Source organism: Magnolia sinica, chromosome 12, assembly GCF_029962835.1.
Source record: "Magnolia sinica isolate HGM2019 chromosome 12, MsV1, whole genome shotgun sequence".
Lineage (NCBI taxonomy): Eukaryota > Viridiplantae > Streptophyta > Magnoliopsida > Magnoliales > Magnoliaceae > Magnolia > Magnolia sinica.
Window position 1 is genome coordinate 7,761,575 of NC_080584.1, and position 11,096 is coordinate 7,772,670.

Below are 11,096 nucleotides of genomic sequence, written 5' to 3' on the forward strand. Positions count from 1 at the left end.
TCACAGTAGACCCTAAAAATCAAGGGTTGGTGTCCCTATCCCACCAATTCTTAAAGTCAAGGCCACTATCATTATGGTGCTTATCATCCATGATAGTGGGTGATAATGGGGCTTGAAAACACGCCTCTAGCCAAGACTTCAAAACTAGTAAAACAAATCCATTTACCACTGCTGTATGACTCCCCAAACACTTACTTTTCGCCTCCACCACCTATTACCACTATTTCCATGGTACCTAACACCCCTAAGCTCATTCTGCATGGACTTGAAGAGAAACCTGCCTCCATGAAAAAAGCAGGCAATATCTGTTTTCTTTAAAAGCATTTTTCTTTTTAAAATTGAAACAGCCAATTCTCTCTTGAGTCTGTCAAGAATGTTGTAACGTCCAAACCAAATGGACGGTTGAGATATTCCAGCAATCTCTGCAATTTTCACGTGTTTGAAACAGCCACACGTTATGGCTATTTCCACAATTTCTACGTGTTGTGGCTGGTGGAATTCGATACGTTAGAACCTAATTAAATGTAGTTAATGAGGGCATATTAGGTATTTCATAGTAGGTGCAAAAGCCTATAAAAGGCACACCATGTATCCGATCACAGCAAGTGTGTGCAGCAACAGTGCAGCAAGTGAAAAGCAAGTAAAAAAATAATAATTAAATAAAAGGGTTTTTATTTTTATAGCTTTGTAGTGTGTACGGTTCTAAGGCTTTGTAAAGCCAACAAATTGGTATCAGAGCGAGACGATCCCGTGGGACCAGTTATAGTTTGAAGGTTCAGATCGTGTGATCAAGGTGTTGTCAGTGCTATGTCAAGAGAAAGGCGTTGTTGATCCGTGGTGTGAAGAAGTGATGTCGTCCTCGATCCAGCTACAGATTCCAAAGTTATCCAAGGATAACTATGAAAACTGGTGCATCCAGATGAAAGCACTATTCGGGTCGCAAGATATATGGGAGATTGTTACCGATGGGTATGTAGAACCCACAATGGAAGAAGAAGCTCTCTACACCGCTAATCAAAGGGCGGTCCTCAAAAATCAAAAAAAGAAGGACAAGAAGGCGTTGTTTCTTGTCTATCAAGGGTTGGACGAGTCTACCTTTGAACGGGTTACTGAAGCAACAACATGCAAGCAACCATGGGAGATTCTTAGCACAATCTTTAAAGGAGTTGATCGTGTGAAGAAGGTTCGTCTCCAAACTTTTAGAGCCGAATTCGAGACCTCACACATGAAGGAAGGTGAGACCATTTCTAATTTTTTTTGAAGGTTACTTGTTATTGTTAACAACGAAAAGAAATGGTGAAAAGATCGATCGAAGATGTACGGGTTGTTGAAAAAGTACTTTGATCCCTCGCAACCAAATTTGAACATGTGGTTGTTGCCATAGAAGAATCAAAGGACTTAGAAAATCTGTCCATTGAAGAATTGATGTGCTTGTTGCAAGTACATGAGTAACAAATGCAAAAGAATGCGGGTTCAATGCTTGAACATGCCTTAGAGTCTAAGTTGACTCTAAATGAACAAAAGAATGGTCATACACAACGAGGAGGCCATGGCACTAGCAATCGTGCAAGAGGCAGAGGGCGTGGATATTATCCAAGCCAATCACAAAATCAACAAAAAACTATCAATTTCTGTGAAAGAGGAAATGGTAGAGGTCGTTCTATGCGTGGTCGTGGAAATACAAAAAATATTCAATGTTACAATTGCAACAAGTTCGGCTATTATGCTTCAGACTGTTGGAGCAAACCAGTAGATCAAGATGAGCATTCTAATTATGCAGAAGCATCAAATCATGAAAAAGAAGACTCCACACTTCTTCTTGTACAAGAAGAAGCATATGATCAACATGACGTGTGGTATCTCGACTCTAGTGCGAGTAACCACATGTGTGGAAAGAAGGAGCTGTTCGTGGAACTGGCAGAAGATGCTCTTGGCAATGTGAGTCTAGGAGACTCATTAAAAGTTCCTGTGAAAGGTAAAGGAAAAGTTAAAATCTATCAGAAGAATGGTGTGTCGAATTTTATCTCCAATGTGTATTACATACCAAACATGAAACGTAACATCCTCAGTATCGGCCAACTCCTTGAGAATGGGTATGTCATACACATGAAAAACCATTCTCTCTCTATAAGAGATGCACATGGGAGACCTGTGGCTCAAGTCCATATGGCAAAGAACCGCATGTTTCTGCTCCATATTAACACAAAGGCTGAGAAGTGTCTCTATGGACTCATGAAGAATGATTCATGGAGATGACATCTTCGCTTTGGGCATCTCCATTTCAGTGGCCTTAAACTCTTATCTTCAACAAGTATGGTGCATGGCTTGCTAGCTATTGAAGCTCCAGAACATGTGTGTGAGGTGTGCACACTCGGCAAGCAACAAAGGAACTCTTTTCCGAGTAGAGTATTTCGAAGAGCAAGAGAACCATTGCAGTTGGTTCACACTGACATCTGTGGACCATTGGAGCCAATCTCTCTTGGAGGTAATAAAACTTTATTACCTTCATTGACGATTTCAGTAGAAAATTATGGGTGTATGTAATCAAAGAAAAGTCTGCTACTTTTACTATTTTTAAAAATTTTAAAGCTCATGTTGAAGTTGAAAGTGGTCACAAAATTAAAGTACTCAGATCTGATAGAGGTGGAGAATACACCTCAAATGCCTTTCGAGAGTATTGCAGGGAACAAGGCATCAAGCAGCAACACACTGCAGCCTACATGCCACAGCAGAATGGCATTGCAGAATGAAAGAACCGCACCATCCTCAACATGACAAGAACCATGCTCAAAGAGAAAGGCATGCCAAAAAGCTTCTGGGCAGAGGCGGTTGCATGTACTGCCTACTTACTCAATCGGTGTCCAACCAAGAGCGTAAGCATGACACCACAGGAGGCATGGAGTGGCTACAAACCGAGCGTGGAGCACCTAAGGATCTTTGGGTGTGTCGCCTATACTCAAGTTCCAGAAGCGAGAAGGAAAAAGCTTGATGATCATGGTAAGAAGTGCATCTTCATCGGCTACAGTGAAGTATCGAAGGCGTACAAGCTCTACAACCCACTAACCAATAAAGTGGTGGTGAGTAGAGATGTAGTATTCTGCGAGGAAGATGCCTGGAAATGGAACGAGGAAGATTCAGCCAAAGAAAATCAAGTCACGGTTGAAGATCATGAAGAAGAGAAACATGAGAACCAGGAGCAGATACCTGCAACACCCTCTTTCGCCGAAACGTCTACATGTAGAAGTCCAGCGATACATTCCATCTCCTCTGGAAGTATTCCATCAAATCAAAATTCAGCCAGCACGTCATCATCCAGTTCTCCTTCACCCTTGACTCCTATCAAAATGAGGAGCCTAAATGATATCTACGCCGAAATTAAGGAAGTAAATTTGTTTTGCTTGTATGCGGACCACGAGCCTCTTACATTCGAGGAGGCCATAGAAGAAGAATGTTGGAGGATGGCTATGGAAGAGGAGATCTAGGCCATTGAGAAGAACAATACATGAGATCTGACTTTACTTCCTCTAGGCCAAATAACTATTGGCGTCAAATGGGTGTACAAGATCAAGCGAAATGCTGATGGTGAAATAGATCGCTACAAGGCAAGGCTTGTAGCAAAGGGTTACAAACAGAAATATAAGGTGAATTATGAAGAAGTCTTCGCTCCTGTTGCTCACCTTGACATTGTAAGGATGATTATCTCCCTTGCAGCCTATCATAGTTGGATCATCTACCAACTAGATGTGAAATCTGCATTTCTGAATAGAATTCTGGAAGAAGAGGTCTATGTTGACCAGCCTGAAGGTTTTGTTGTTTAAGGGGAGGAACACAAAGTGTATCGACTGAAGAAAGCCCTTTATGAGTTGAAGCAGGCTCCTCGTGCCTGGAATGCACGCATCGACAGCTATCTTCAAGAGAACGGCTTCGCCCAATGTCCATATGAGCATACAGTCTACATCAAGAAAAATGCACATGGCGACATCCTCATAGCATGCCTATATGTTGATGATCTGCTATTCACAGGAAACCGTCAGGCGATGTTTGAAGAATTCAAGCATGCTATGTTTAATGAATTCGAGATGACTGATGGTAGATTGATGTCCTTCTTCTTGGGCATCGAAGTAAAACAACAAGTCGACGGTATTTATATATCACAGAAAAAGTATGCCAAGGAGTTGCTTAAAAAGTTCAAGATGGCAGACTGTAATGCCGTGAACACGCCTGTAGCAACGGGCCTGAAGCTGACAAAAGAAGGAGAAGGAAGAAGTGTGGACTCGACTCTATTCAAGAGTTTGATTGGAAGCTTAAGGTATCTCACAATCACAAGGCCAGATATCGTTTACAGTATTGGACTTCTAAGCAGGTATATAGAAGCACCAAAAGAATCACACTGGCTAGCTGCAAAAAGAATCCTCAGGTATGTCAAAGGAACCATAGAATTCGGTCTCTGTTATCCATACGATGATGAGGCAATTCTGTTTGGATACTCCGATAGTGATTAGGGAGGTGACCAAGATGAAAGGAAAATCACCATTGCATATGTATTCTATCTTGGGTCAACTGCCTTCACATGGAACTCAAAGAAGCAAAATGTGGTTGCTTTGTCCACATGTGAAGCAAAGTATGTGGCAGCATCGTTCACAGTCTGTGAAGCAATATGGTTGAAGAATATGCTAAAGGAGCTGAAGCATCTGCAGTTGGGATCCACAATTATATATGTGGATAACAAGTTGGCAATTGAGCCTCAAAAAATCTGGTGCAACATGGAAGAAGCAAGCATATCAATACTCGATACCATTTTCTCAGAGATCAAGTGAAGTAGAAAGTGGTGAAATCAGGTCGCAGACATATTCACCAAGGCATCACCAACTGATATATTCAGACAACTAAGGTCAATGCTTGGAATGAAGCCTATTTTGGTTTGAAGGGGAGTGTTGTAACGTCCAAACCAAATAGACGGTTGAGATATTCCAGCAATCTCTGCAATTTTCACGTGTTTGAAACAGCCACATGTTATGGCTATTTCCACAATTTCCACGTGTTGTGGCTGGTGGAATTCCATACGTTAGAACCTAATTAAATGTAGTTAATGAGGGCATATTAGGTATTCATAGTAGGTGCAAAAGCTTATAAAAGGCACACTATGTATCCGATCACAGCAAGTGTGTGCAGCAACAGTGCAGCAGGTGAAAAGCAAGTAAAAAAAAATAATTAAATAAAAAAGGTTTTTATTTTTATAGCTTTGTGGTGTGTACGGTTCTAAGGCTTTGTAAAGCCAACAAAGAATGCCGCTTAGTAACGGGAAAGGCATAGGATTTTTATTTTAATTTTTTTTCTTGAGAACCAAAAATGTGACAGTTCAGAAAGCATTGCACAAAATTCACACTTCTCGTGACAAAATCCCAAGCTGCCTATTCTCGCATACAATCCAATGGTGTACGGGAAACCCATTTGAGTTGCTGTTCACGTTCTCTGAATTAACGCAACATTCCAGCAATGACAAGGTAAAAACCGCACCCGGCTTCAATGCATTTTCACTGGGACTAGTCTTCAACCAGCTGGGGCCTGAACCACACAAAACAAAGATCAGCTCCGTAAAGCCGTGCTAATGAACAAAGTATCTCCCGAAGCTGACACATGAATGCCACAACAACTCAATGAAACAGATCTGCCAAGACTCCAATATTCAGCTCAAAACTAGGCAAAATACTGCAGATACCATTCAGTTTAAGAAGACAGAATTTGTGTCTGAAGCAAAATTCCTCAACAGACAGAACTTGTGTCTGAAGCAAAATTTCTCAACATTAATTACCGAACATAATATCTTTCCTCAGGCAGCGAGCAAAAATGAAGAAGAAATCCAATATCACCGGAATTTGGATATAGGGTGCATGTGAGCCCCAGAGCATATATGGCACTGAATGATCGATGCAGTGAAAGCATGTCACCTGTTCTTCCTTTCATCATCAGTTTGGAAAAGTCTCATTGACAAGTCCTATTGCTCTTATCTCAGCTAAGAAAACCACTTCCTTATAGCTTCCGCATGAGCAGATTGGCTTGTATAAGCTCCATATTTTTCTGAATGACTTCTTCGAACCCAAAAGGAAGAAGATCAATCAAAGCATGAACAGCTGAAAATTGAAACGGAAGACCCCTTTCTCCCATAATGTTTGCATCAAAAAATGTGGACTATTCAGTTACCTTGGTTTCACTGACCTTTTTGATCCAGCCGATCATATATGGAGAGGGATGACGCTCCATTTTCAATTGTAATTTTTCTACCATTACCCTGGAGATGATGTTCTCGCTGCTCCCACTGTCAATGATCACATCACAGACTTTTCAATTCACTGTACACCTAGTTCAGAAGATGTTATATCATTGTGGGTGTACTTCTTTTCTTGGCGCATATAATAACCGCCTTATGACGAGCGATTCGCCATGATCCTGCTAAACCCAACCTGATTCGTCCGTTTCGTCTTCTATGGCGTGCTCTGGTTCCTTAATACCTGGATCCTCGTCGGCGTATTCAACACTACCATCATTGATGGTGAGGTTCGCCACTTGTCGCTGGGGATAAGTATTTGATAGGTGACCCGATTGGCCACAACGAAAGCAATGGTCCCCCCTTGGCCGAGCTTAGAGACTCGAAATTCTGATTGGGCCAACAGCAATCGATACACTCCTTTGGGGCCTAGTTTGAACGTTTCCTTGATCTTAGTTCGTTGGTGCAAGAGGTTGAGTGCACGCTCTTACGGGCTCCTTGCCCTCAAGCTGTGGAGCTCCCTGGGGCGAGCCTGTCACAGCAACCCTAGCGATAGGATAGGTCCATGTGTTAGGGTGTTCAGGTTGTACTTTCGCTTGAGTGGTCGACTTGATTGCATCGTTCATCGTCCAAACGGACTGCATCTGGACTCGATCCTGGATCGCCACACGCAATCCACCGTTGAATCGGGTGACTTGTTGCGATTCAGTTTCGGCCAAATTATTATGCGCCGCTAAGTGGTAGAATTCTTCTGTGTAATCTCTCACCGTCCGATTACCCTGTCGATAATTTTGGTATTGTTGGAATAGTACTTGATCGTAGTCGCTAGGGAGGAATCGTGCGCGTAGCAGTTGCTTCATCCGTTGCCATGTGCGGATTGGTGCTTTTGTCTGTCTCGCCCGTGTGAGTTGTAATTACTTCTACCAAGCTAAAGCTCCACCTTTCAACTTATAGGCCACAAGCTTGACCTTTTTTTGCTTCAGGGACGTCCATATAGTCGAAGAATCGCTCAACCTCAGAAAGTCAATCGAGAAAATCTTCAATATGTAGTTGGCCATTGAAGCTAGGAAGATCGACCCTCATCTTGAATTCCAGATCTATCCGATCGCCACCTTATCTAGGATATTGGAGGACTATCTCGTCGACCTCCTCATCACTGGATCCTCCTTCCTCAGGAGTGATTCTTTGGTTCATTGTTGGCATTATTTCGTGATCAGGGTGAGAATTCCAGCAATAGGTGGTGTTGGAGGTAAGTGATCACGAGTTCTAGCAATAGGTGGTGGTGGTGGTAGGTGATCACGAGTTCCAACAATAGGTGGTGGTGGATTACCACCATGAACACGAAGCTGCCCTAGGGCCTCCGCCATGCAATCAATGGAAGACTGCAGCCCTTGCATGGCTTAACGATTCTCTCATTGCCCCGCTTCGAAAGCTGCCGCCGTTAGAGGTAAATTCCCCGGAGCACCGTCCATGGGATTGTTGCCCAACCCGTCGTTAGAAGCCATCGATCCAAGGAAAAACCTCACTTTGATACCAAACTGACGCAGGAAAGGACAAGAGGTCGACCACCGTCTTCCTCAAGAGGATAACTATTCTGAATCCACGGAACTTCTCTGGACTCCTCACAGAGACTTCTCGAATCCACGAGGAAAGAAAGCAAGAAAATAGAAATAAATTCTAATAAATTCAAAATTGATTGATGAATGAAAAAAATGAGTTCGCAACCCTTTAAATAGGGATACCAAGCAATGGGAGAGAAATCAGAATCAAACTACGACTAAAACTCCTAGAATTCGCGACTTATTATAAATAGTAAACTTACTATTTATAGATGGTCGTGATGTCTACTAGTGTGCAAGGTTTTCAGCCAAAAATAATAAGTGTCCTATTTGGCTTCACCAAGCTGTTCTCCTAATTTTTCTAAGCTCTTTTCGCGTTGGGTGCAACTCCTAAAGTCCAATGGATGAAGAGTTATAATCAAACTAAAACTTACTATTTATAGTAAAAACGGAATTAAAAGAGGGAAACGACCATCAATCTGGCGGTATTTCACAAATCTGGCTTGGGCAACCCAGCATAATGGGGTTGGGTAGCTAAAGTAGCTCGTTCTACCTCAAAATCACATATTTTACGTTCGATAACTCATTCCGGATTGTGAGATACGCCTGATTTAAGGTCCGACAGTCCGGATCACTTCTGTCACTGACCGGGCCTTTTTTGGTCCATCTTAGCCATGTTTGTTTGCGACCCTCTCTACATCAGTATTTGTACAATATACAATGTTCAACCAATTGGGGCCTGAACATACAAACGAAAAACAAAAAACAAAGATAAGCTCGTAAAGACATGCTGATGAATAGAATATATCCATAAGCTGACAACATCAATGCCACAACAAGTCTAAGAAACAGATATGCCAAGATTCCGATATTTAGCGGTATTTTGACCGTATTGGCCTTGTGCTATATATTGCAAAAGTTCTAAAAATTTGACCTCGCAGATATATTTTTTGATTAGCCTTTTGATCATTTTTTGAAAAATTAGTTGACGAAAATGTCCCTAGTTTAAAACATGTTGTTCATACGGAGGTTCTATTTCTTCATTCTTTCTCCCTCCTTTTCAAATATATCTTCCAGGGACCCACCACCACTCTTTTCAAGTGTATATTTTAGTGTACGCTCACTGTCATCGGTTTCTTTCTTTTGTGTATGGCATCACCAACAACTTCTCACGTCTGAAAATGTATTGTTTTTTCTTCTAACAGTTACATTTCTTAGATATAGAAGTTATTGATAGAAGACATTTTAAACTAATTTTTTATTTTTTTATAAAATAATATTTTTTTTTATATGAAAGCCACCTTTAGTTATGAATACACAAAATAACCGTGGTTGTTATTATCATAGGGAGAAGTAATGGTCGAAAGGAATTTGTATATATAATCTAAGTTACTTGCGTATGCAATTTCTACATGACTGAGTGTCATCTATCCAACTCTGCCAGAGTATCAAAATTTTCCTAGAAAACAATAGCAGCCGGCGGTTGCCGCATCTTCTAGCAAAGTTCAGGCGGTTGCCGCATCTTCTAGCAAAACACCCAGATTCATAGCTCAGGTGGTAGACTGAGTACAGATTCCTCGTTTCAACACTGAGTTCTTGGCATCGATTCCCTGGTGGGGTGGCTAACAGTGAAGTGTGATCTGACAGTGGGTGTACTAACAAGCTTGTTGGCTTTACAAAGCCTTAGAACCGTACACACCACAAAGCTATAAGAAAAAAAAAACTTTTTTATTTAATTATTTTTCCTTGCTTTTCACTTGCTGCACTGTTGCTGCACACACTTACTGTAATCGGCTACACAATGTGCCTTATATAGGCTTTTGCACCTAATGTGAAATAGATCGTTACAAGGCAAGGCTCGTAGTTAAGGGTTACAAACAGAAATATGGGGTGGATTATGAAGAAGTCTTCGCTCCTGTTGCTCGCCTTGATACTATAAGAATGATTATCTCCCTTGCAGCCCATCATAGTTGGATGATCTACCAACTAGATGTGAAATCTGCATTCCTGAATGGAATTCTGGAAGAAGAGGTCTATGTTTTGTTATTCAAGGGGAGGAACACAAAATGTATCGACTAAAGAAAGCCCTTTATAGGTTGAAGCAGGCTCCTCGTGCCTAGAATGTGTGCATTGACAACTATCTTCAAGAGAACGACTTCACCCAATGTCCATATGAGCATGTAGTCTACATCAAGAAAAATGTTCATGGCAACATCCTCATAGCATGCCTATATGTTGATGATCTGTTGTTCACAGGAAACAGTTAGGCGATGTTTAAAGAATTCAAGCATGCTATGTTCAATGAATTCGAGATGATTGATGGTGGATTGATGTCCTTCTTCTTGAGCATCGAAGTAAAACAACAAGTCGGCGGCATTTATATATCACAGAAAAAATATGCCAAGGAGTTGCTTAAAAAGTTCAAGATGGCAGACTGTAATGCCGTGAACATGCCTTTAGCAACAGGCCTGAAGCTAACAAAAGAAGGAGAAGGAAGAAGCGTGGACTCGATTCTATTCAAGAGTTTAATTGGAAGCCTAAGGTATCTCACAATCACAAGGCCGGATATCATCTACAGTGTTGGACTTCTAAGCAGGTACATGGAAGCGCCAAAAGAATCACATTGGCTAGCCGCAAAAAGAATCCTCAGGTACGTCAAAGGAACAATGGAATTTGGTCTTTTCTATCCATACGAAGATAAAGCAATATTGTATGGATACTCAAACAGTGATTGGGGAGGTGACCAAGATGAAAGGAAAGGCACCACAAGATATGTTTTCTATCTTGGATCGACTACTTTCACATGGAACTCAAAAAAGCAATGTGTTGTTGCTTTGTCCACATGTGAAGCAGAGTACGTGGCAGTATCGTCCACAGCCTGTGAAGCAATATGGTTGAAGAACATGCTAAAAGAGCTGAAACATCCACAGGAGGAATCCACCATTATATATGTGGATAACAAGTCGGCAATCGAAGTTGCCAAAAATCTGGTGCAGCATGGAAGGAGCAAGCACATTAATACTAGGTATCACTTCTTAAGAGATCAAGTAAAGCAGAAAATGGTGAAATTAGAGTACTGTCACACCACTGAACAGGTCGCGGACATATTCACCAAGGCATTATGAACTGATACATTCAGACGACTAAGATCGATGCTTGGAATGAAGCCTGTTTTGGTTTGAAGGGGAGTGTTGGAATGTCCAAACCAAATAGACGGTTCAGATGCTCTAGCAATGTCTAGAAGCTTTCATGGCATTTGAAACGCCACATGT

General features: G+C 41.5%; 1 protein-coding gene across 1 annotated transcript; it reads left to right on the top strand.

The window, feature by feature from the left end:
- Positions 1–850: 850 nt before the first annotated feature.
- On the top strand, positions 851–5,609 carry LOC131221984 (uncharacterized). Its single transcript, XM_058217287.1, has 4 exons — positions 851–1,235; positions 1,733–1,975; positions 3,820–4,363; positions 5,495–5,609. The coding sequence occupies exons 1-4, from the start codon at positions 851–853 to the stop codon at positions 5,607–5,609; spliced, it is 1,287 nt and encodes a 428-aa protein (XP_058073270.1).
- The last annotated feature ends 5,487 nt before the right edge of the window (positions 5,610–11,096 follow it).